At 37.8% G+C, this 27,403-nt stretch overlaps 1 protein-coding gene across 2 annotated transcripts; it reads left to right on the top strand.

Annotated features, from left to right (window-relative positions):
- The first annotated feature begins 92 nt into the window (after window positions 1–92).
- On the top strand, window positions 93–18,869 carry MIX23 (mitochondrial matrix import factor 23). 2 transcript variants are annotated; one of them, XM_033091920.1, is made up of 5 exons: window positions 93–215; window positions 6,508–6,633; window positions 10,750–10,896; window positions 15,446–15,505; window positions 18,570–18,869. In XM_033091920.1, the coding sequence occupies exons 1-5, from the start codon at window positions 165–167 to the stop codon at window positions 18,618–18,620; spliced, it is 435 nt and encodes a 144-aa protein (XP_032947811.1). In that variant the 5' UTR covers window positions 93–164; the 3' UTR covers window positions 18,621–18,869. The 2 variants fall into 2 exon arrangements, with proteins under 2 accessions (XP_032947811.1, XP_032947812.1); XM_033091921.1 differs by lacking the exon at window positions 93–215 and adding an exon at window positions 4,606–4,654.
- Window positions 18,870–27,403: the final 8,534 nt, after the last annotated feature.

Below are 27,403 nucleotides of genomic sequence, written 5' to 3'. Positions count from 1 at the left end.
GCAGGGATACAAGTTTCAAAGTGAATGAGGACCACCGAAAAGACAATCCCAGTTCTCAGTTGTCTCGCGGATATATCCCTAGAAATATCTTTTGTCAGGCGGCGCCGCGGACGCCTTTGCTTCTCCGTGATTGGCTCGCGACGGGGCCCTCGAGTTTGTCCAATATGGCGGCGCCCAGTGGCGGTGTGAACTGTGAGGAGTTCGCTGAGTTCCAGGTGATGGGGTTTTCCTCATGGGGCAGGCGTGTTCTTCCTTTTGTCCCTGGACCCTGTTCCCCTCTCTGGCCTAGGAGGGAGTGCGGACCAGTTGTAGGAGAAACGGGCAGTGCAAGGCTTCTTTTTCCAGCCATTGGAGGTCATGAGGGGCGCGGGGTTGGCCTTCGGGAGCCAGGCTGCTCCGTGGGGGTCATGGTTCTCTCTGAGCCGTCCAGGCCTTGAGTAACCGCAAGGGAAACTCAGGGTGGTTGCGCGGTAGTGAAGACGAACTCGGCCAGGTTGGTAGGGATTGTAACAATTCTTTAGCTATCCCCCGAACTCAGCCTTTCCCATTCCCCTGCTATTTTAACTTGAGCATTTGTGGAGAGAAGAAAGTGAAGGAGAACTTATTTGCTTGATAAAACAAAATAACTCGGTACAAGTTTTACTATTTTGATAGGGCAGAACGTTTGGAGTCTTGGAGGGGAGATTAATTCTAGTACCAGCTCCCGCGCTGCTGCCTTAGTAACCATTAGAGAAAATGTAACATTTAAGAAAAAGGCTGGTATCTTTTATATATTCAAACATCAGAAGTCTAGGGTTAAATGTTAACCCATGAATTAAAGAACAGGGTCTGGATTTTGACCAAGTTGCTGTGAAAGTTGTATGTACCATTGTAAGCATCAATGTACTGCTGTCTAGATAGAGTTGAATTAAAAAAATCACGACCTTACAAATGTATTTTTAACGTTACTGAAAAATCATTTCACGTGTCATTGACCTATCTATAGTAAGCTTTGTGCCTTGAGCCTTTGTAGGGAGTAGTATTCTTGAAGATAACCTCAACAGACTAAATTCTTTGACAAACATCATTTGGCCAAAGAAGTTTATGTGGGGTCATTATTTGCACCCTCCTCACCACTTAAGCTACTTCTCAGACTAGCTCAGCACAAAACCTGACTTCAAATGTGATCAAAGTGCCCAACAAATACAAATAGTAATCTTAAATAGGATAAAAAGACTGTTGAATTCTAAAGTATATGGAATATTTAAGGTTTACTGGCCCCTTCGTGGCCTTGGTCTTGCCACATTAGTACTATGGTTTAATTTGAATTAATAAATTCAGATAATTGAACAATGATAGCTTTAAAGTTTATCGTAAAAAGGGTTAGGGAGTTAGATTTTCTGGGTTCTAGTACTGCTGCCATTAACAGCTTTGGGACCTTGAGCTAATCACTTAACCCCTTTGGGAATTAACTTTTGAATATGTGAAATAAGGTTGTGTTAAATAACACGTAAAACTGTTTCCATTTCTATAATTTGAATCTCTAAACCCGAATTTTAAGGATCTCTTTTTCCTGTTAAAACATCCAGCAGTACTTAAAGAACACTGATTTTTCTTTTGGAAGGTCAGATAAAATAAGTGGGGCAAAAGCTAAGCCGTCTTGCAGAACCATTCCATTCACAAAGATAACATAAATAAAAAGATCATAAAATAAGTATCATTAGTAAAGGTGAGGGAAGTTTTCAGATTTTTTCTCTAGAACTTTTCCAAATAGAACTTCATTTATAATGGAGAGTATCCTGGGTTAAAAGTCAGAAGATCTGGTTTTCCAGAGCTGGCCTTGGCACATCATTTAACCTCATTGTAAATGAGAATAACATTTGTCCCTCTTGCCTCAGAGGCACATAAGAATATAAGAGATGTTGCTGTAAAACTAAGATTTTAGTATAACATTTAGATTTAGATGAATTTGGTAAAATTGTAAAACATGGTTAACTGGCATACTCACAAATTAGTAAGCAAAGTTTAATTTTTTTTAAGCTATGAAACCATTACATTTTCTGTGTAAGTACCCTAAATGTGAAAAGCACTTCACTGAATACTGTGGAAGAGAAACAAGAAGTCACATTTTTTTATTATAAAGATTAGACGTATTTCAGAGTTTCATTATGAAAATATTCAAACGCTACAGAAAAGTTGAAAAATTGTATGAACACTCATGTACCTACCATCTAGATTCTATAATTAGTGATTTGCTGTATTTACTCTATCACATATCCATCTCTATCCACAATCCACCTTTTAATTTTTTTTGATGGAATGCCAAAGTAGGTTGCAAACATCAATATACTTCATTCCTAAACATGTCTTTCAACATGCATATCATTAACTAGAGTCAAATATTTGTTTCTTTCTGTAAAATTTGCATTAGTGAAATACACAAATCTTAAGTGTACGGTTCAGTGAGTTCTGAGATTTACGTACACCTGTAGTGCAAACCTCCATCAACAGAGAGAATAATATCATCATCTCTGAAAGTCTCTTCATGCCCCTTCCCAGTTGGTCCCTGCCCCATCCTTCCTCCTCCCCTCTGGCAACTAGTGTTCTGATTTTTTTCCATGCAGGTGCATGTTTTAAAATTTAATAGTTTTTAAAGTGTTTTAAAGTTTTACAATTCTTATTTTTCTATTATAAAAGTCATACGTAGCATGCCTGGAAAATATTCCTATTTCCAAAATGAAATAAAATACAGACAATAATGTTTAAAACTGAACATTTTAACATTCAGCAAGAATTTATGAGATATTGTATTAGTCTGGTGGGGCTGCCATAACAAATACCACAGCTGGGTGGCTTAAAAAATAGAAATTTATTTTTTCACCGTTTTGGAATCTAGAAGTCCAAGATTAAGGTCCTGTCAGGGTTGGTTTCTGGTGAGCCTCTCTTCCTGGTTTACAGATTGCTGCCTTCTCACGGTGTCCCCACATGGCTGCTTTATGCATGTAGGAGAGAGATCTTTGGTGTCTCTTCCTCTTACAAGGACACCAGTCCTGTGGGATTAGGACCCTGTCCATCGACCTCATTTAACCTTAATTATCTCCCTAGAGGCCCTATTTCCAAATACAGACACACAGGCATTTTGCAAGGACACAGTGCAGTCCATAACAGATACTGCTAGGTTCCAGGCACTTGGGAAGACCTAGTGGACTGGATATTAAACAAGGAACTTAATGTAAGTAGAGACATAAAACATATAGAAAATATTGAGAATGTATATGAATAAAATACTATAACGGTTCAGAGAAATAAGAGATGGTAATTGAGATGGGCCTTAGGTGGACAGGATCAAGAGTATTTGTAAGTAGGAAAAACAGTATATAAGGCAGAAACTTTTATGTATTTGGTGGAAATAGCTAATCAGTATTGCTGGAATTCAGGGTTTGCTCAGGGGCACATTGAGATTACATAAAAGATTGGAACCAGATTGTGGAGGCCTTGGATGCCAAGTGTGAGGTTAGGGAGTCATTTTTGAGCAGAGGGGATGAGAAGAGCAAATAGGGGCTTTAGGGAGGATTCATCACTTCTACCACTGTCTTTGTTCAGGCTTTGTCATTTTTGCAACTAGCTTTGTGATAGGTCTCCTCATTTTCAGTCATTCCTTTTTCTAATACATACCCTTGCCCCTTCAGTCCAATCTCCATAATATTGTGGCTTTATACTGCTAAGCTTCTAAATTTTAGAATCTGAACCATGCATCTAATTTTATGCTTACATGACTAGATCTAAACTACTTAACATGTCGTACAATCCCAAACTGCCTCTGTCTAGTTGTATCTCTTAACCACTGGTCTATTCATGCGTGTTTCTCTCCCCCCAACCCTCCGCCTCCTCCAACGTACTTTTGATCTCTGTTGTCCAGCCACGTAAGGCCTACTGTTCTCTGAACACATTATGTTCTTTGTTATTTCCATGCTTTTTTATTACTTGTGGCTACCCTGAAATCTCTTCTTCCTGACCCTGTCTGAGATCCATATATCACCTGAACAAAATCAACTAAGTATTCCCTCCCAGAATGTTTTAAGTCTTTGTATTACTGTTAGGAACATTTATTCATTTATACACAGTTGATTTTGAGGTATATGGTAATTAGGTACAGACTAAATAAACTATTTTCTAGCATCAGAGATGGTTCCTTTTGCAAGATGACCAGCTGCTCTCTGTCCTTGTGCTTGAGGGTACTGGGTGTCAGAAGACTGGCAGTTGCAGGCAAATCTGTGTCTCTGGCTTGTGGAGAACACAGTGTAAGCACTGCTATAAAAATTGGGTTTGAGGAACCAGGTCTGTCTAAAAAGAGCATCGTGGGATCTACTGGGTATCTTCAGGCAGAGGGTGAGGAGAGGAAAGGTTAAATTCCAGGTTAGTTTTTGGAGTACATTTGCATTTTACTGTCCTGTATGTAATAGACCTTTTCCCAGCCCACTGCCCCCATCTACCCTAAAAACTGCCTCAAATAGTGAAAGGAATTTACCTGAGGATTAACCTAAGGGATAGACTATAATATAATTGTAGGGGCAATAAAAATTTTTCTCTACTCCTCCCTACTACTAAATGTGAGCACTGCTTCAGTACTGAAATTGCCTTCCAAGAGGATGAGATTTTCACCCCACAATTACAGGTAAGACAAAATGCAATTCCAGGATAAGTACCTGAATAATGGTAAAAGGTCAGCCTAAAATGAGGTATTCATGATATGTCAGAATCTCTTCTTGTTTTGAGGAAGACGCAAGGTAGGAGAAGCTGGAAGCACGACAAAATTTGCAGAGTTCTCTTTTGCTGTGCTGTGGCATTTAGAAGATGATTAGCGTTCCAGGTCCTACACTGAGATGTAGCCTTCAGCGAGCTACTGAAGCGTGTGTCTTCTGTTATCTCCGTAGACTTGTGTTGCCATTTATTGTGTATGATCTGCTCAGGGGCATCTTCTGTATATTTTCTTGGTGAATTTGTGAGAGAGAGGTTATGCCTTTGGGGCTAGGGATCAGGCAGATAGTAATTCCTTATGAACGAGACACTATTTAACAGCAGCTCTTTTGCGCCTGCATTTAAATTAACCTTCCAAATGCTGTCCTTTTGTGAGGACCGGCCAGGCTCTTTTCTAGACCTCTTGGAGTTGCCTTAAGAGCTCCGGGGCTTTTTCCATTGTAAAGAAATATGTACTTAGCGAGGGCGTTTATAGTTCTTTTCCTGCTCCCTTTCCAATTTTGAAAGAAACTCATTCCTGCATCTTATCCCCTTCTTTCCTTATCTTGAGCTTTTCTAGTACCTTTTCTGTGACATTTAAGAATAGCTTATAGTTATTGACAATCCCTGAACAAGTGAATTCCTAGTTTAGAGACTCATATTTTCTTAATTCAGCACTGCTCAATAGAACTTTCTGGGACGGTGGAAATCTGTGCTTTCCAATAAGGTAGCCACTGGCAATGTGTGGCTCTTGAGCACTAGAAATGTGGCTGGTGCAACTGAGGAACTAAATTTTAATTTTAATTAAAAGAACCTCATATGGCTATACAAAAGCCGAGCTCTAGGTCATTTATTGATAATTCTTTAGCACACAGAGAAGAATTGATATATTTGATAATCCACATTTATAGGTTCCACTGGTAACACTGAAATTGATTCACCTAGTAAATGCAGGTGAATTCCCATTGCTGTATAAGGAACTTAACAGTTTGTCCAAATTGTTTTATTGGGGAGGAATTTGACTATGTAGCTACTGATCAAACTCAAAACTGTATCTACTCTTGTTCTCTACTACCCATTTTCTACTCTTTAATACTTTAACCTAAACAATCATTTCAGGACACAAACCTGAGCATGTAGCCCCACTGTACTTAAACACTTCTCCATTGCTCCCAGGAAAAAGGCTAAAATCCTATAATGTGACCTATAATGTTTGGGCCTTATATTACACCATTTTTTGTCTGTTATCTGTAATTAAGCCATACTAACTTTTCAGTCCGTTAAACATTATTCTTAAATGACTCTTGTCCAGGTCACCCATGATTTCCATTTCTGTGTATATCTTTCTTAACTTCTTAGTAACATTCAACATAGTTGGCCATTAAGATGGTCACATTTGATCCAAGAGAGAAAACTATCTGTGTATACACATGATATATATATATGTATATGTATATATACGTATATATGTATCTTTTTTGTAATTTTATATATATGTATACATATGTGTGTGTGTGTGTGTGTATATATATATATATATATAAAATTACAAAAAAAAGATGTTCATGTCTCAGCCAAGGAAACAGCTGGTATCCATTGTTAGAATTACTATTACCTAATTCTCGTGATAAAGATTTTTCTTTGGTTGCTCTATATTTGGCGTGGTTTCCCCACTCCTAACTTACAGATTTGTGAAATACCCAAGAGCTTTATTTTTTGGTTTAAATGTTTCTTTTTTTATCACTTAACTTTTCACTCAGGTTATTATTATTTTATTTTATATATATATAGGAATTACTCAAGGTGATGAGGACGATTGATGACAGAATAGTACATGAATTAAACACTACGGTTCCAACAGCTTCCTTTGCAGGGAAAATTGATGCGAGCCAAACCTGTAAACAACTTTATGAGTCTGTAAGTGTATCTTTTGAGTCTTTCTTTTGTGCTTCTTTTTTTTTTCCCTCTTTTGTGCTTCTTTTATCCCTTTATTTGCAGGCAAAATAAGAACTCAGGTGATGTATGTATAATTAAACTGGATAAAAGAATGGCATCTTCATGTTTTTTCTTGCCTATACCTGAGAGTGTAAGTTTTGATCTAGTTTCTACAAACTAAAGAAATGTGTGATTTTATGTACAAGTCTGTGAAGGAATGGTTCTAAGGAATGGGAGTGGTCGTTTTTGGCCCCCTCGTGGGCAGCCTTTAACTTAAGGAAACTTTATGAACAAAGGAATGAAGGAGAGAGCAAAACAGTCAAGGAAAACAGTGGAACTAGAATGAGGGCTTTGAATGAGTCAGTCCTAAGAAGCCAGACAGCTGATGTAAGAAGAATTAAAACCCTTCACGCCTTCTAGTATGTCTTTTTTTTCCCCCCTCACTCATCAGGAAGGGAAATAAAAGTGTTTGGTGATTGTGAGAGAAGGAAAGTAACAGATAAATTGTCCTTTTCTGAGGATTTTTTTCATTGACTCTTAAAGATTCCCTTTATTTCTCTTTCTAATTTCCAAAAGCAGAAGGTAATAATGAGGTAGCTAAGTATTTTTTATAGTTTATTTATATCTGTTCATTAACTTGGAAGCTGAAGTTCAAATGGCATTTGCTTTTTTAGGCTCTACTGCAAGATTACTATTTGGATTCATTCTCTTAAAAAGAAGGTATTACTTAAAACCTAAAGTCCATTTTTCGGTTATAAAAAAAATCATTTTTGGATAAGCTTATTCATATCCATGGAATTTAAAGCATTAACTGCTGATATTTGTTCTGCTTTTATATGAAAGTATGTTATTTTAATTCTTGTGCCTTGAGAATTGCAGGGTTGTGGGCTTTAATGAGTAGAATCCAGTATTGGAAGTGGAGCATGGAACCATGTCCTAATTTATTATGAGGTTGTTTGACAGTTCACTTAGTTTCTTTGGGTAGCTCTGTCTAAAGAACTAAATATTTATAATCAGTTTAGTGATCTTCACTACCCATATAATCTCTATAATCTATTCAATTATATCCAATCTTTTTTTATTAATTTAGAGGTTTATATTGTAGTGATTAGCAACACAGATTCCAGATCAAATACACCTCTGCTACTTCCTAGATGGGTGACCTTGAACATGTTATGTTACATAACCTCTTTGCCTCAGCTTCCTTATTTGTAAAATAGTATCTTAATAATACCTCCTACATAGAGTGTTAAGAGGATTAAATGAGTTAATATAAAGTACTTACTGTACTAAATGTTTTACATATAAATGCTTGCTATTTCTATTATTAGTTACTGCTATTATTATTTCTTATCCCTTTGAACCAGGATAACCTTGCCTACTAAATATGAAACCTTTCTGCTTTGGTTATTATTATGTATGTGTTAGGATTTTCCTCTGCCTGTTGGTATCCTAGAGGGATCCAGCAACGTGAACATCATGCAAAGGATTATTTATCTATCAAGTAGTGTTGTGCCCAGATCAGGACTTCATCAAAGTGTCTGTGCTAAGTACCACTGAGTTCTCTGAAATATTGTCGCAGTTAAGAAGTGGAATTCTATGAAATATCTAAGCTGCTTAGATATTTAAGTCATCCTGACTTACTTTAGTCCCTGCCCCTTCTATCTATAGCTGATGAAGGAATATTTGCACTCTACTGGTCATGCTTCTTTATAGGAGATGATATCAGCAAAGTTGTTAGAAAGCGCTCATTGTAGAAATTCCAAATCTTAAAAGTATACTCTTAGGAAAAATAAAATAGTTTTAGTGAGGTCCCTTTATTAGAGCATATTCTCTTCAAACTGAATGTTTTTGTTTTGTCAGAAGTTCTGGAAGGAGATTCAAAACAAAAAAATGCTATAACAAAAACATAATAATTTCTGTTTGATTTTATTGATCATTAAATCAAGGGTCATTGTCGGGGTTCTAAAAAAACAAATGATATTTAGGAAAGTAGAATTTAATTTTTAGTTTATTTAGAATCAACCTTTGTTCTAGAAAGAGAAACACCAAAAAAACTATAATTGTGTAAAATGTTGGCATTGTTTTAAAATAATGATTAAGAGATAATGTGAAAATTTTAGACTAAAAGAAGTTCTCAAAATTCTGGTAAAATAAAACTGGAAAGTTCTAGATATACCGCTTTTTGACTAGTTTTGAATCATTCTCCTGCCTCATCTCAGTGTCTTCATTTCAAAATTGCTTGCCCCAAATCAAAGGAAGTATGGTGATGATAGGCTTAGTCAGGACTTTTCTCCTCTAACCAAAGGCCTTGCCTTGTACTTTACCAAGTTTCTTAATAAATTTTACCTCAGTTCCTTTGATAAACACTTCATATGTCAGAAACAGTTCTAATGTGACCAGTTCCTCAAGCATCCAAATTACTAATTGAGCTAAGCCTGGTTTAGTACTATATTTTTCTCTGGCAGGCTCATGTCACATAACCTATTGCTAGTTATCAAGTGTCCTCATTTCTTTGACATACATGCACTAAAAACAATGCATATTTCTCTTGCATATGGCTCTTAATTTTGAATTTTATTGAAGGATGTTCATGAATACCAGACTAAAGTAATTGATAACACAGAGTCAAAGATGATTTACCCAGTAATTTCTGTTCACATGGAGTGGGTTTCCAGGGAGGCTAATCTGAAGGAGAAGTAAGCAGGTGAAGGTAGGAGAGTGGTCTGCATCTAGAAGGGTAGCCACAGAAATGGGGCCAAGGGGAAGAGGGGAAAAATGGAGGAAAGCATTCCCAAACAAGGAATGAAACTGTGGTGAGAGACTGAAAGGAAAATATACAAAATTTGAATTTGATTTTAAAATGCAGATAAAAGAATGAGAATATTTTGATAGACTTTTAGTTGGTGCTAATGTTCCAGTTGCTGGGGAGTTAGACAAAATACCAATGTGATTAAATACCATCTGATATATAAGTGTATTAAGTCATGTTGCTTCTAAAGTTTAGAGATGGAAAGGATATTAGCGATTATTTTCTCGTAATCCATACTTTTACAAAAGAGGAACAAGCCTGGGAATGCTAATTATTTAGCCAGTCTTACACAGCAATGGGGAGAGCTTCTTAACTGCGATCGTTCTTTTCTTCTAATTCTGTTTGGGGAAGTGTAGTTCCCTATCCTCAATGGCTCCTTTAATTTCCTGTAATTATACCTGAAGGAGTAAACAAGTAAAGAAGCAGCACATTAGCCAATGAAATACAGGCCTTGAGGTTGTCCTCATGAATACTAAATGTTACAGTGAGAAAAATTAGCATATTAGAGATATTTACTATAGGTGGGGTTGATGTCTATTAGGCAGTTTAATTTCCTTCTCTTCACATGGGTACAATATATAATTAATACACTTCTAGTACTGTACTCTAGAAATGCAAAGGTTTGTTCCTTCCTGGTGTAATTAGACCACTAGTTCCCAACCACAGAATCCCATTATGATCATTTAAGAGATAGATTTCAAATACCTTATGCTTATAGAATGGTTAAGTTAGTCATATATACGTATACATACACATATACATATACATACACATGTCCGTATATATGTAGTGCTTAGGTTATCCCTGTTCTGTCGCTAGCATAGTGTTAGGTTATTATTCTCTTCAGAGGGAAGAAGGACTGATGTAACAATTACATGGAACAAGTTAACACTTACATTTTACTTGGAGGTGACGCGCTGTTATTTGTGTGCCGTCAATTAAAATGGCGATTACATATTATTTAGTATTAGGGGCCGCAGGGAAAAAGAGACTGAGATGCCGTGCCCCGCGCTGATGCTGAGGGGATGCAGGCAGAGGAACGGGGCCCTGAAGGCAGCCCTGACCCCCTTCCTCCCACCAGTGGACGTGCTTCCTTTGACCTGTTTTTAGGTGATTTAGCGGATGAACACAACCTTCTCTTCCAGTTTTTAGTTTTAAAAATCGTTTTAGAAAGTATTAACATTTCTGTAATCTAAAAATAAGGATTTTTAAAAAACACTAAAATGTGATGAATTGGTGTGATTTTTTTTTTTTTCTCCTCTCTTTTCATTCCTTTGTTCTTTTAGTTGATGGAGGCTCATGCCAGTAGGGATAGAGTCATAAAAAATTGTATAGCTCAGACTTCATCAGTAGTAAAACACCTCCGCGAAGAGAGAGAAAAGAATTTGGACGATTTAACGTTATTAAAGCAACTTAGGAAAGAACAGACAAAGGTAAGTTGAATAAGGTTTGCATTTCTGAGACAAAGTCTTTCCAAACTTTGCCTCCAAAATAAAGGCAGTTTTTTATATGAAAAACTTAGAGTAAGGTATGATCATTACTTTAAAAAAAAAAAAAAAATGACCAGGAGATTAAAACTTCATTTTTAGTGGACTCTATTTCTTTTACGTTTGGAAATATCCAGTGGCAGACTGGTAAGTTAATGTGCATTTCATGAGCATATGTATTGTAGCAGCTTTAGCTAAAAGAAGCGTGTAATCACATTTGATTTCGATTCCTTTATATATTCTGCCATTAAAGCTAATAGGTTGGTGCAAAAGTAATTGAGGTTTTTGCAGTTGTTTTTAACCTTTTAAGCTGCAATTACTTTTGTACTAACCGAATAAAAGGATTAATACGGACCAACACCACATCAGAAAATCTAGGGAAATCACATCTGTATCTGTGTTTTGAGGTTTGACTTGAGAAGAAACATTTTTGAAATATATTTACATTTTGAAAATATTTACCTCTGGTTTTATCTATGGAAATCTATAGAAATGTGATACAGATAATTAACTTCAGGATATTACCCTCTTTAGCCATAAAAACATAGTACAATTTAATATAACCAGATACACTAGAACCTCCTTATATAATTTATATCCCTTCTATGGAGAAGTTGCTGTGGGTCTTTGGCTCTTTTTGAACACTCCTTTGTTTCCACTTCATCTCCCATCCCTGCAGCTTTCACTTTTAAGAAAACAGCAAGCGTCCACTGAATGATATGTCCGAGGAAGCCTTATTTTCCAAAGTCAGCTATATTGTAGATAGGGCATGGACCTCAGAGTATAGTTAATGCAGCAGAAATGTTTCTTTATAGCCCTTAAATGTGACATGTCAAGAAAATAATGGAAATGTATGTATACCATATTTTATTATATGGAATGCATTGCTGTCTTTCGGGTAGATGGGCACTTAAGGGGTAACTTTTTATTTTGATATAATTTCAAACTTATAGGAACTGCCATGTACCCTTTACCTATATTCACCTATTGTTTACATTTGCCTCACCTGCTTTACAATTCGTTCTCTTTGCCCTCCCTTCTCTCTCCCTTTTCCCTCCCTCTTTCCCTGTCTTCCCCCTCCTCCCTTCACATATATTCACATTTTTTTTCCTGAGCTGTTTTGAGAGCATGTTGGGCACATTGTACCCCTTTAGCTGGTTATTTCTTAAGAACAGAGGCTTTTTCTTAAATGACCACTGTACAACTATCAAAATCATGTCTGTATTTTAAGATGGCACAGTACGTGACTTACTGATCCTTGCATGTCAGGTGACTGAAATCCAGTGTGAGATGGAATCATGTTTTTTTTATACTGAACAGTTGTGAAGTTTGCCCTCCGTTTAGTAGATACAGCCAAGCTTTGAAAAGGGAATCTTCTTGTTTCTCTTGTACAAGAACAAGCCTTTGTTCTTGTAGCTGCACATGGCTGAGGGTGCACTTTCCCGTCATCCCACTACGCCACATATCTCACCGGATACAGGATTCATCCACTGTCTTTACTGCTCTCTGGTCGTGATGACTGCTTCAGCCCTGTGTCCACACTTGCTCACTCTCCAGGCAGTGGTGGGTTCCTGAAACAGTGAACTTAGTCTCTAATGGCCATCTCACTTTACCCTCAGTGTTTATGAAGGCCTGTAGAAAACAACACTGGTTATAATCTAGTTATTTTTGGATTTTGTATTTTAATAGACTCTTGAAGGCATTGGCAAGTGAAACTGCAGAGCAGGACTGTTAAATCAGAAACTGAAAAATCCTATTTGCAAATGAAGTCAAACAAAACAAAGTAACTCATTAGTGGAGAGCAAAGTTCAAAAACCACTGAGTGTTTGAAAGTGATTGTGTCACACAGTTTGGTCCACCCTCAGTTCTGCCTCTTGCCTTTAGAGCCCAGAGAAAATCACCAGGATGACCAGTGCAAGGAGTTTTAAAAACCAGTTAGTGAATAAGGAAAGGTTGTTTTCTAGCCTGATACTGTGTGGGACTAGAAGGTAGCCATGAATAGTTCTTAAGCAAATAAGGAAACTTGAATTTTGTTTTTTATTTTCAAATTTGCTATAAAGATTATGGAATTAGAAAGAGACAGTTCTTAAGATATGTTCCAGCTCCACCTCTTCACTTTCTGTATGAGGAAACTGAGACTCAGAGACACTGACACCCCCAAAGTCACAAGCTAGTAAGTAGTAGAACTAGGACTTGAACCCATCTCTTCTGATTCTGCATTCTGTCAGTGTTTTTACATTAAGTTGTGACTGATACTCAAATTCTGATTACTTTAGTGAGCATATTTTATTTTACATACAGAGACATCAGTCTAAAAGCCTCCTGTTCTTCACCTGAATTCTTACTTGAAAAGCACATTCCACACTGGAACTATATGATTAGTGGCCTTTGAGAGGAAGTTTACTTGCTTAAGACCCAGAACTCCCAAAACAGCCATCTCAAAGGTAGCATTATATTGGTAGTATTGAAATTATATTAAGAGTTGGCTGTAATATGTGCAGTGTTCAAGAATAGAAAAAATATAAATTATAAAGGCAGATAGCTCTAAGGAAATAATTCCCATCTACCACTTCTTGGCTTTGTAACCTTGTAAATTAATTGCTCGGAAACTTCTGATTTCCAATTTGTAAAATAGAGTTGAGACTTAATAACTTTTTATTTATTTGTTTTTGGTGAGGGTTAAATGATGTAATGATTGTAAGAGGTAGCATGTTGGCTGATACAAAGTAGCAGTTCCTTTCCTTTTTGAGTCTCTGGGACTCCAGGTTTGTTCCATTGATCTTCACAATATCCCCCGACCAGTGGCTTCCACGTTTTGTTTAACCACTACTTAAGGGGGCAAGGGATTCTCCATCTTCTATGGCAGCACATTCTTTTTTTGGACAGTTGTAATTGTTCAAAGATTTTCTTACATATTATGAAAACCTGCCTCCCTGTAATGTGTAATTACTGCTCCTTAAGGTTCCCTCTGGAGCTTTAGAGGAGAGGCCTCAACCCACTTCTACGTGACATCCCTTTAAATATTTGAGAGCAATTATGAAGACTATCTTGGTGGCATATTGTTTGAAGTTGTTACTTTGGCAGTCAGTCCAGGCTTTGACAGAGCAGTGATGCTTTAATGATTTCTGGTCTATCTAGCTGATTACAATCTGAACCTGAGGTTGCTATGGTGTAAGCAGGTGGGTTTCTTCAGGCCTGTTGCTACTCAACAACAGCACCAGTCGTCAGAAATGCGATGCTTCTCCTTGTTCCACAGTATCAGCCCTGCGTACCCGCCTACATATGCTCTGACACCAATTCTGAGTCTAGGAAGGGAGTTTACAAGGAGCCATCGGATCACTACCACGTTACAGTCTTACTAGTGTTACATGCACGTTTCTCAAACCTCTGCCTGAGCTTACTCCTGTTGGTCAGGCTCTTAGGCCTGGGTCCCCATCTCATGGTTGCCCAGATCTTGTCTAGCACTCTGGCATTTTGTCCCCAAATCTCCTGGCCTGGGTCTCGACTTTGGCCTGAGGAAGTCATCCTGGTTTTAACCTCTTGGCTGCCTCAGCCTCTCATGTATGTTTTTCCTCTTAATTTTTCTGAATATTTTCAAGCCCTCTTCCTGAAATTGTTAGCTTCTTTCCTTTCAAGTCTTTCTGACCAGAGGTGACTGAGTAAGAGTGTGAGGAGCCGTGCCATCTGGGCCGAACAATGGAATTGGCTAATACTATGATTAGGTTGACAGTTATAAAGAACATTAGAAAGACGTCAGCATGTTTAGCTTCAGACCTCTGGCGCCCTATGGTCAAGATGTGGAAAACTTATGACTTTCAAGATCACTTGGGCCTATGTATTCTCCTTCCTTTCTGTTTTTCTTCCTGATTCTTTTTTCTTAATCCAAATCAGATTTCCACCTCCTTGCCTTCCTTTATATTCCTCTGTGCTATCTTTGCAAATCCGTATTATAGGATCAATAACTAGAACTGGAATTACTGAGTTGAAGGACATGTGAATTTACTTTTTTGATAAATCTTACCAAATTCCCTTTCTAGAGGTTCTAACAAATTATACTCCTACTGAAAAAGTGTATGAGTGTATCTTTTCTCATGCTCTCACTAATACTAGGTTTAGCAGACGTCATTTAAAAAAATTTTGTTATGGCTTAATTTGCATTTCTTTATACATGCATAAGATTATGCATTTTAAAAATAAGTTTATTGGCCCTTTTTATTTCTTCTGTGAACTGCCTGGGCATTTGAGGTTTTTAAAAGCTCCTGGGGTGATTATAATATGCAGCCAAGCTTGAGAACCATGGGCTTTATAAGATTTAACAATTGATTAGTTATGGGGAGAATGGGCTGTGTCAAAGACGGTTCTAAAATCTAGCCTAGGTACTACCGTTAACAAAGAATACAGGAGCGATGGCTGGTTTTATCGGGAAAACGTAACGTTTGGTTTTAGTTCTTTAATGTAACTTTTGTAAGTGCAATTTGTTTTTCCTTTCTTCCAGTTGAAATGGATGCAGTCGGAGCTGAATGTTGAAGAAGTGGTCAAGGACAGGAGCTTGAAGGTACAGCATAATACTGCTTTTCAGAAAGAACCAGGAGGGGAACCGAACTAGCACAGGAAAGTGGGGTGCGGTGGTGTAGGAAGGGGTGCACTGGGGCTCTGAAGAAGAAGAGAGATCCTTCCTTTACAGGCAGCTGAGGGGTCAACTTTTTGAGGGGCAAAGGGCATGGTTAGCATCCACATAGAGCCATCTTGTAAACATTAGCTTCATAGTGATGCTAGAATTCTCTGACCTCTCGTGGTAACAGAGTTGGAGACATGCAGTATGTTTCCTAATACGAATTATGGGCGTATTTAATAGTTAGAGTTTTTACTCTTGTTAACTCAGAACCTTCACTGAGGTTATTTGTTAAAATTAGCCTTTCTGAGCCCAGTTACTTTCCATAAAGTTTCATATAATTAGCTACCCTTCGTAGTTGCTTGTTTTCTAACATCTGATCGTGAAACTTTTTTGTATGTAGAGGTATTGGTTGGTATCTGATAATATGGCTTTTTATGGCTCCTACATTCACATGCTCCTTGTTACCACCTGCATAGTTCTGATTAGGAATTAGATGGGGGCCAGGCTCCGGGACTTTACATGTAATCAAAAATCAAAGAATTCTGACGTTTTCTGAAAAGGTATAATCTATATACCCCTCTCTAAAACTTCAAAGATTTCTAGAGGGCAAAAATCTATTAAATCTGAACGAATGAACTGAAAATTCTGTTTTATCTTTAGAAAAGAACCAATGGAATGGGCTTAAACCCAGAGAGAGCTTAACTGAACCAAAAACTAAAATGTACCAATTTGCAGAGCCATGAATGTATTGCAAAATACAAAATGATTTTTTTTTTTTTTTTTTTGCTTTATCACATTTCTTTATCCCATCTTCTTTGCCAAGGTTTCCTATTCCTGCCCTTTCCACCAACGTGATAAGGTGTTTGCTACTTGAAAGGTTTTGACAATATTTGTCCATTTAAATTCTTTTTTTGAATTATTATTTTTCTTTATTGGGGAATATTGGGGAACAGTGTGTTTCTCCAGGGCCCATCAGCTCCAAGTCGTTGTCCTTCAGTCTAGTTGTGGAGGGCGCAGCTCAGCTCCAAGTCCAGTCGCCGTTTTCAATCTTTAGTTGAAGGGGGCACAGCCCACCATCCCATGCGGGAATTGAACTGGCAACCTTGTTGTTGACAGCTCATGCTCTAACTGGCTGCTCTAACCAACTGTGCCATCCGGCCACCCCTCCGTAAGCTCAGCGGCAGCTCATTGTCTTCAATCTAGTTGTGGAGGGCGCAGCTCACTGGCCCATGTGGGAATCGAACCGGCATCCCTGTTGTTCAGAGCTCGTGCTCTAACCAGCTGAGCCATCTGGCTGCCCCTTTAAATTCTTTGGAGAGATAATATTTACTCTTGCGATGGGATGGGTGAGAAGTACAATGAATTACTGGTTTGAAAAATCCAGTGCTGAGGTTGATGTATGTAACGTGTAATGGGAAGAGTGAAGCATTTATGGATTTGATATTAAAGAAAGTATACTCCATCCACTCTATAGGAAGCCTATATGGAGTGGAAAGTATACTCCATCCACTCTGTAGGTTCCCTACTTGTTTTAAAAATCAAATGTAGCTGTGGTGCAATAGGCCAGCAAAAATGGTTAGGAAGTCATTTAGGAGAAGGATTTGGAGAAGCTCGGCCACATTGTATATGTCACCCCAACCAGTGTGTCAAGGCCACTAATCTGAAGCGTCCTCTGGTCTGAGCATTAGGAACTTCAGGGAATGTCAGGGCTGGGAACTGACGTGAGATGAACTATAAGATAAAAGGGCCAGAAAGAGTCTGTATAACTTCGACATGTTTTCTTTTAATTGTGAGAGTTCCATGCCAAAGAGTATGTAACATGTAGAATTTAAAAAATGTTAATAAAATCAGCATTCATATATTTACCACCCAGCTTAAGAAATTGAATACTACCGGTACCTTAAAAGCTCCCTATGTATATTTTGCTTTTATTTTTATAATAGGCCACCAAGGCCAATGTAGGTTTTTTGTTTAAACTTTAAAGATTTGTTCCTTATGTTAATGAAGTATAAGGGTAAATTCTGAGGAGAAATCTTTTAGATTTTTATATTTAAAAATAGATTGAACACTTCAATTTTTAGACACATGATAAAAGTTTTATAAAAAATATTAAAGGATATACAGTAAAAGTTCTATCTCTCATCCCTCTCTTTCAGCCACTTCCTTTCTCTTCCTTCTGAAAGCATGGTATATGGTTTTAGATATTTGTACTTTTTCTAATTTTATGTATGTGTATACACACACACACACACACACACACTCACACTCACACACTCACACTTCCCTTTTGTCACACAAATGGAAGTTTTTCCCCTAATAGATCTTGGAGATCTTTTAGATCAGACTATAAAGAGCTTCCTTATTCTTTTTTACATATGCATTATATGCCATTGAATGGATGTATCAAAATTTTTATTTAGCACAGTCCCATATTGACAGGCAGTCGTAGAGAGTTCTTTTAACGTTTATGATATGTAATTTATGTAGATTTTTAGGAGGCAAAAGAAATAGAATAAAACATTATATAAATTTACACAATTTAACAAAAGACTGGTCTCCCTTCAAGTATACCTACTTGGAAGAAGGATCTGGCACTCATTTAGAAAAGCACAACAAACAGCTAAATACATTTTATGTTATAAGAAAGAGGGAAAAAAGCTTAGTCTTAAACTTATTTTAGATATTTTTGTCTAACTGTCCAAAATATGTCCAGAATATGGAACTAAAGTGTCTGTTAGTTACTAAATAAGCCAGCTTGTGATTTTTTTCTTGAATAATTTAAATGTTGTTAAAATATTAAAATTACCTTATAAATGGATATCGAGGCTTTTTGTACTCTTAGCACCTGGAGTCAGTTTGAACTGGTGAGGAAACTCCTCTGTTTCCGAAAACTGTTGACCTGGCAAAAAAACATACGTCCTCCTGAACCACAACAAATTTAATTTCATTCCAGGCCTGACTTATATGGATAACTCAATGACTCATTTCTGTTTAAATATCTCAGGTGTTTAATGAACGCTGCCGAATTCACTTCAAGCCTCCAAAGAAGGAATAAAAAGATACTTTTTAAAAAAGGACCGGGTCATCTCATAAGTGCTAAGCATGACAGACATCAACAAGGCGGGCTTCCTAGGATGATTTCTGAGCCAACAGTCCAAGACCTTTTGTTGATTTCAGCCCCACTTAGCCAAGACCTCACATATAAATAATTCTGATAATTATGGAGAAATCAACTGCTATTTTATACTGATTCTGTAAAAAAAGATGTTTTGTAACTATTAAAATAATTTTCTGACTCAGTGTATATATTTATTTGATTATTTTTCAAGTTGAGACAGTAAGTTTTTTTAAGAGAATTTGAACACAATTTTAGTATCTGATTTTATTTGTATTGTACCTTTTTGATGTTTACAAATTTATTTGCATGAACGTGGACCTTTTTTGGTCACCAATGATTTTTATCCCTTTATCTTTGTGGGTTTATTGCTCTTAAGTAAAAGGGTGATGTTATAGGCTGGATACTGTCCAAAGAAACTTAGTATCTTGTCTTTTCACACACAAAAACTAATTTTGGGTGGACTTTTTTCCTAGACAGTATGTCCATGAACAGTGAAAAGGAAAGCAGTACGACAAATTCAGAAAAGGGAAAGGCAGAGAAGGACTTGCATGACAATATTCAAATGAGTCAGCAAAAAAACTATAATATCAAGATCTGGTTATTGCAATAAAGCATTTCTAGTACAGGATAATTATATTAGTTTCCAAATGCTGCCTAACAAATTACCACAGTTTGGCAGCTTAAAATCAACACCTGTTTATTATCTTATAGTTACGTAGGTCAGAAGGCCAGGCAGGCTACTAGATAGGGGTCTCACAGGCTGAAATCAAGTTGTCAGCCAGGCTGGACTCTTGACTAGAGTCACTAGGGGAAGAATCTGCTTCCAGCCTCATTAAGTTAGCCGAATTCAGTTGCTTGTGCTGTAAGATTGACGTCCCTATTTCCTTGCTAGCTGTCATGGGCTCTTGGAAGCCACTCACACATTTCGTGACACATGACCTCCTCCCTCTTCAAGCTAGAAACAGTGTATTGAATCCTTTTCATTCTTGGAATATGACTGCCTTTTCTGCTATAAGCCAGACAAACTGCTTTTAAAGGGTTTCTCTGATTAGCTTAGACCAACCACGATAATCTTCCTTTTGATTAACTCAAAGTCAGCTGATCGTAATTTTAATTACATCTGCAAATCCCTTTTGCCAGGTAATGTAACATCACAGATGTAATGGCTCATATTCAGTCAGAGATTAGAGTGGGACATCTTGGGGAGCTACTGTGTTTCCCTGAAAATAAGACCTAGCCGGACAGTCAGCTCTAATGTTTCTTTTGGAGCAAAAATTAATATAAGACCCAGTCTTATTTTACTATAGTATAAGACCGGGTCTTTAATAATATAATATATATAATTAATATAATATAATAATATAAGACCAGGTCTTATAATTTTTGCTCCAAAAGACTCATTAGAGCTGATTGTCTGGCTAGGTCTTACTTTCTGGGAAACGGTGTTTTAGGATTCTGCCTACCACGACAATTGAAACACAAGCCACCTGGCTCTGGCACAGTTGGACGGAATGGGTCATGGGCAGGCCTTTGTTCTGTATGTTGACTCATCAGCTTATGCACTTGGAAGTGAGCAATAAAGGTAAAAAGTGCTCATCATTCTTTTAATAAAGCTTTGGAGCACTTATTGTGGGTCAGATACTATATTAGTTCGGGATATTGATATTCTGTGGAGATTATAATCTAGTCTCAACAAGAAAAAATTTTCTAGGGCCAGCAGTAAAACAGATTTTTGATAGGATTTACCTGTTAATGAATGGTGCCTGACGGAAAGTTGATGTTTAATAATTGGATGGATGAGTGAAGTGCAAGACTAAAAGTAAGACTCAACAAAGATCTTCCTGATGTTCAGGAGGAATTCAGAAACAGAATCCCTAGAAAGGATTTATAACAGCCTTTCCAGAATTTCAGTACTGCTAAAATACTAGCTCATGCAATTATGTTAGGATGCCTGAATCATTCCAATGTAACCTTATGAAAAAAATGCAATTATGGCAATGCATAGTGATGGAATCAATGAATAGTATGTTTCATTTGCGATGAATAGCATTTAAAGCCTCAAATATGAAGAGGGATGGTGAATGGCTCTTGAAAGTTGATTTGCCTACTGAAAGTCTTGCATGTAATTGCTCACTTAACAATTTGTTGATTTTTTTTTTCTTTCTTGAAGGATAGGAGTTAACCGAACAAAGAGAAAAGAAACAGAATGTGCAAAGTTCAGAGATGAGTTTGGCCCTTCCTTGGCAAGACAGAAGATAGCTGTAGAAGAAACAGCAATGATAATCCATTTGCAAATTTTAACAAGTATTTGAGTGCCTTCCATATTCTAAGCACTACTAGTACATCACTGAGCAAAACATAAAGAAATACCCACTCTTAAAGAACTTAAATGTAGTGAGGGGACACAGACAATAGTAAAGAAGTAATTTATGCTGTGGACTAAAAAGTTCCATGCCAAAAAACGGAGGGGGTTAGGAATGGGGAGTGGAGAGTGGGTTGCAAATGACTGTTTTCAGCTGATTAGACAATAGTATAGTGCCCTTGTCTTTGAAAAGCTGATTTAAGTACAGACTGAAATATATCAAATAAGTTCAGTAATAAAAAGCAAGTTTTCTAATAAGTCATTTTTTTTTTTTTTTTTTTTTTTTTTTTTTTTAAGTTGGGCTCCAAAGATATCACTGTGGGAAATGGAGCCATAACGTAGCCAGGGCTACCACTGGGGTCTCTGCTTGTGTACCACACTACCTACTTCAGACCCTGCAGGAGTAACTTGTAAGCTTGGGGTCAGATCTCATTCAAATGTGTGGTCTCACGTCAAGTCAAGACAAAAATGAATATTCTGCCGAGAGCCAATCAGATACGTTAGAGATTACTTAGGTTACTCCTGATTTCTGTGTGTACTTAGCCTGATAGTTAAGCCTTGATTGACACTAAAAAAAAGAACTTACATAGTTGAGCTTGAACACTGAAGAATATAGTTAAACTGCTTACTCCTGATAGGGGCAGCATTTACAGAGGAAGCCTAATTTACCCCACAGCATTCTGTTGGGGAGGAAACCCAAAATGTTTAAGCAAAGACCTCCCAGCCTCTAAATACAGTAGCCGGCTGAGGGCACCCCTGTAAAAAGGGGGAGGGTGGGCCTAGGTGAATTTGTGGATCTGGTGCTACAAGAAAGCAAATCCACTGGCACTTAAAGATAATTGCTATGGACTGAACGATTTGTCCACTGCAGTTTTTAAAACGAATCGGTCTTAAAACCCCCGAGTGACTTCTCACTGCCTCACTTCCTTAAAATGACTTGTGAAGTCCTTCATGCCCTGCTCCTGCTTACCTCCAACCTCACTGCTCTCTGCAGTGCACTCTATTCCCCACCAATTAGGAATTTCTGTTCTCCGAAAAGCTCCAGTCTCACCTCAGAACTTCTGCGCAAGCTCTCCGCTGGCCGACTCCTACCTGAGCTTCATGTCCTAGCTATCACTTCCTTCGGTGAGCCTTTCCTGACCTCTCAAACACACACTAGGTGTCCCTTTGTATGCTCCCAGGAAAAAACACCTCACTCGTGACCTTTGTCACGCGGGTCTCTTGCTGGTTTACCTCGCCCCAACCAGCGTTTGAGGACTGGTGCTGTACTTCTCAGTGCTGGCTTGGGTAGCACTCATATCCATTTTCCCCGTCTTGACCAACAGAATCCCGATTTTGTCTAACTGGCGGTGTGCCCAGCTTCCCTGGCAGCCCCAGAGAGCAGTGAGGCAGTTGGCTACTGAGATAGATGCAGAAAACCGCTGGGGCATAGCTGGGGAAGTTATTTTCCTGAAAAAAGCATTGTCCCTTCTTCCTACCTGGAGTAAGGGTAGGGTCGCTAGCAGTGACAAGGATGAGGATTATTTGCCTGTGTAGGACAAACACGAAGATTCAGAAAACCGGAAACCCAAAACTCATTAAGGATGGCTAGATTCTAGATGGAAGAAAGGGGGAGAATGGATCCTAGATGGCATTGTGAGTTGCCATTCCAGTCCCAGGCTGTGTCTCCAACCTTATTGAGGGCAGGGATGTAACAGGAGTGGTTAACCTATTGGATTAAGTCTCTATATATAAGATTCTGTTACATGCTGCCCACAGGTGATACACACTTCAAATATTTGTCCAGTGAATGAAGAGCATACTACTACTACTAACATTCTCTGTTCTTACTACAAATTAGGCAACATTCTAAAAACTTTATGTGATTTGAGAGATGAATCTTGGCAGATTCTAACAGGGAAAGGCTAGAGAAGACCAGGCCCTATATGGAGGAACAGCCAGAAGTATGTGAAGGAATTTGGGGGAAATTCATCTCATTTCCTTAAGAAGGAATACTTGGCATCAATAGCTGGCTCAACCAGGACCTGTCCATTACTCGGTTCCTAAGGATTGGGGTCAGATCTCATTCAAATGTTTTCACATGCAAATGCAGTTCTCTCTTTGCTCAACTGTTCAACCCACATTAAAGCTGACTCCTAATCAATCATGCCTTACTTCGAGCACAAAGTATTCCTGTCTCACTGTCCATTCATCCATCCATCCATCCATATACTTGTCACATGGATCAGATACCTGCCACAACAGAGCCCTTTCTAGGGGAGACTCTGGCTCACAGCTCCTACTGAAAGAGTACCCCATGGTAGCCCATTTCACACGATGCTGATTGGACTAGGGCTGGGCAACTGACCCCAACACAGCCAAAGCTGAAGTTGGCCAGTGTCTTGTGACATGTCCTAGGGGCAAAAAGGTGATCTGGACGATCAAATTCTCCAAGGCTTTGAACTGAGAAATGCCGAGAGAATGATGTCGTTACGAGTGGGAGGTGAAGCTTGAAGGAGAGTGGTGATGAGGTCGTACGATAGGGCCTGTGGCAGTCCAATATTCTGAGAAAGCGGGAGCTGTGAGGGTACACACCAGGAGGCAGAGAGAAGTAAGACAGGATGGAGAGAATGCTGCTTGGAGCTGGCAGGAAAGTGCACAGAGACCGAGATGCAGACAGCTGCTTGAAGAATAGCTGAGACGCATTAATGATGGAGCTCTAGAGTAAAACCCCACCACCACAACTCCTCAGGTTCTTAGAGCTGCCTTGGCTTCTGGTTCTGGCTGTGAGACCCAGTTCTGTATGGGTCCTTCTTCCCCATGAAGTCTGGTTGTTTGGCATTCCCGAGATTCCTAAGCACATGCATCTTTATGATAAATCCCTGCATTACACAAAGTAAATTAAGTTTTCTTGAACCAAAAGAGCCTATCAAGAACATTCAGTGAATTGGATGGCCAAGCAATATCTCCATGTTAATTCACTGACATTTAGGACATTTTTTTCCTCATCTAATACTTTTTCATATTATCGTTTGGAGCACCAGGCATGTCTTGGATAGCTTCCTGAAATACTTTTACTTGTGTCTGAACTTTAAGTTCCAGCAAAGGAAGCCGCAGGCGCCTCCAGGACCCAGGAAGAATCTTGGGCCTTCTAATTAAAAACCAGGCAGAAAATGATCAATTCACTCCTTTAGGTAAGTGGAGAAAACTTTTCCCAAGACAACCAACTAGGCATTGCCCACAACTCTGTGCAGAATTAGTCTTCACTTGGCCCAGTTCCAGTTATTTAAGCACACGTTCTGTGGCAGGATTCTCGGAGGGCCTGTTAGACAGCTGGGGTTGAGTCCCTCACAAGAGTACATTCTTTTGGTCTCTCTCTTTGGAGTTACACAAAATAATTTTTACAACAGAGTACAAATTCTTGCTCACAGATTCAATTTCAAATTTGGTGGGGGAAATGCTTTAGAAATGTATTTTTTTCTTTGGTTGCAAAGGTACTGCTAAGGGAAGTCATATCTTTTGGGGAGAAACTTGCTGCTGTATTTGGATAAGCCCTACATGGCCAACCAACTTCTGAACACCCTTTCCATCAATGGTTTATCCCGTTGTAGGTCTATTTTCTTTACGTTACTCTGGGAATCCCAGCAATTCTTGGAGAGAATAAGTCTCATTGTTCAAATAACACTTCCTTATCCGTTAAAATAAGACACTCCCTTTTTAAAAACCATCTTCTAGGTTAAAATTATTTTTAAGCTATTCTAGTTTTTTACTTTTTGACTAATTTGTAATTATTTATGATATATATATACATAGATATATGTATATATATATATATGAAATATGGGTCCAAATGATCATCTCCCCCCAAAAATACAAATTTTCAATAGCATTTGGTAAATAAAAATTATTTTCACACGGGTTTTTCATTTTACCTGGCTTACACAGATTTGCATTACAGTTCTGACATATATTTTTTCTGTTCCCACCATTTATTCTGTTTTCTCCTACTCTCAGTGAAATATTTTGTTATAAATTTTTAACTTTGAAATATATTTTCAATTCCATTAGGGCAAGTATTTCCATTAAGCCTTTTAAATCACAGCAGTACTCAACCCAGCGACACTAGAATTACTTGGACTCTTTCCCAGAGATTCTTATTTAATTCCTCTGCATTAGGACACCAGCCTGGATTTTTAAAAAGTAAATTAAGTGATTGTAATATGCGGGCACGAGGGAGATTACTGCGCACATTACTTGATCTTCTTTCCTATTTATTCCTACTTGTTGTGTTCTCTTTAACATGAAGTCTACCTAACCAGCAGCAGGATATCTTTATCCATTTATTCAAGTCTTTTATTTCCGACAGTGAAGTGCTGTGATTGTCTTTGTATACGTTCTGTATGTCCCTTATTAGATCAATTCTTAAATATGTGATGTATTCAGACTTTCTATACTAACAGGATAAAGTGAAAATAAATCTAATCAAGCTGATTATGGCATTTTGTATATGTTTGTCCAGCCGCTGTGTGTATACATCTATAGATATTTGTGCTCATGTTTGCACTGCTCAGAAAAAGATTCTTGTTATTAGGCCAGTGGGGTCATTTCTGGTAGTCCCTATTATTCCCTATTATTCACGAGCCCTGTCATTAATACTAGCCGGCTAGTGGAGATATTTTAGTTTACTTATTGAACTACCATGTTTCCCTGAAAATAATACCTAGCCGGACAATCAGCTCGAATGTGTCTTTTGGAGCAAAAATTAATATAAGACCCAGTCTTATAGTAAAATAAAATCAGGTATAATATAATATAATATAATACGGGTCTTATATAATATAATAATAATGTAAGACCGGGTCTTATATTAATTTTTGCTCCAAAAGACATATTCGAGCTGATTGTCCGGCTAGGTCTTATTTTCGGGGAAGCACGGTGTCTATGTGCTAGGTGATAAAGAAGGCAGATGAATGGGACATTTCATGATGAAGCATTTAGAGTTGGCAGTGTTTATAAAAAAAAAAAATCCCTATTTCAAGTTCCCACTGCTTCAGAAGAGTTAAGCAAATTAATTCTGAGCTTGCGTTAGTAGACTGTAGGGATTAAGAGCATTAGTCCGGCAGGCAAACAGCCTGGGATCATATCCTCACTTTACTAACTAGCTGTGAGGCCTTGGGCAAGTATCAACTTTTCTACAGTCCGATTTCTGTAAAGAGAGGATAATAACAATATTTACCTCATGAAGTTGTTATGGGAATTAAATGAGTTATATGTGTAAAGTCTTTAGTACTCTGTGGTGTATGATAAGTACTTAATATATACTATTATTATTTGGGGGCAGAGGGATTGGCAAGTGACACTAGTAGGGTGGTGAGCAGAGTGCAGAACACAGACATTATTTAGGGCATCTTTAAAACAAGTTTCCTTTTCTCTTTTCCCCTCCCCCTTTCCTTCCTTTCTCCTTCCCTTCCCTTCTCTTCCACTTCTTCTTCCCTTCTCCTTCCTAAACAATTCAGTCCAAAATCCATTAGGTAGGGCCAAGGAAGGAATACTGTGAACAACCGTATGCCAATAAATTAGATAATACAGATGAAGTATACATATTCCTAGAAAGACACATTACTAAAACTAACTCGAGAAGAAATAGTCAATCTATAACAAGTGAGGAGATCAAATTAGTAATCAAAAATTTCCCGAAGAAAAGCTCAGGCCCATATGGCTTCACTGCTGAATTCTACCAAACATTTAAAGAAGAATTAATACCAATTCTACTCAAATTCTTCCAAAAAATAGAGGGAGGACACTTCCCAACTCATTCTATGACACCAGTATTACTTAGATAGCCAAACCATACAAAAATATCACACGAAAACTACAGACCAATATCTCTTACGAACATGGATGCAAAAATCCTCAACAAAACAATAGCAAATCAAATCTAGTACATAAAAAAGAATTACACACTAAGACCACATGGGACTCATTCTAGGAATGTAGGGTTGGTTTAACGTCTCCAAATCAATTAATGACTAATATAATATACTGTGTTGAAAGACTAAAAAACAAAACCATATGATCATCTCAATAGGTGCAGAAAAAAAAAGACATTTGACAAAATCCAGTGCCCTTTCATGATAAAAAATACTCAAGAAACTAGAAGAAAATTTCTTCAACTTGATAAAGTGCATCTACAAAAACTACATAGTGTAATGTAATAAATGGTGAAAGACTGGATGCTTTTCTCCTTAGATCAGGAGTAAGAAAAGGATAGCCACTCTCACCCCTTTTATTTAACTTTGTACTGGAGGTTCTAGCCAATTCAATTAGGCAAGAAAAAAATAAAGGGTATTCAGATTGGAAAGGAAGAAATAAAAATCTC

Source organism: Rhinolophus ferrumequinum, chromosome 2 (genome assembly GCF_004115265.2).
Source record: "Rhinolophus ferrumequinum isolate MPI-CBG mRhiFer1 chromosome 2, mRhiFer1_v1.p, whole genome shotgun sequence".
Lineage (NCBI taxonomy): Eukaryota > Metazoa > Chordata > Mammalia > Chiroptera > Rhinolophidae > Rhinolophus > Rhinolophus ferrumequinum.
This window is presented reverse-complemented; position numbering and strand designations above follow the sequence as displayed.

What these genes read in the sequence shown, in the direction of transcription:
- MIX23 (XM_033091920.1), top strand. Translation starts at nt 165, where the DNA reads ATGGCGGCGCCCAGTGGCGGTGTGAACTGTGAGGAGTTCGCTGAGTTC. An exon ending in GTAAACAACTTTATGAGTCT is followed by an intron (nt 6,634 to 10,749) that starts GTAAGTGTATCT and finishes TTGTTCTTTTAG; the next exon opens with TTGATGGAGGCTCATGCCAG. An exon ending in TCAAGGACAGGAGCTTGAAG is followed by an intron (nt 15,506 to 18,569) that starts GTACAGCATAAT and finishes TAAATATCTCAG; the next exon opens with GTGTTTAATGAACGCTGCCG.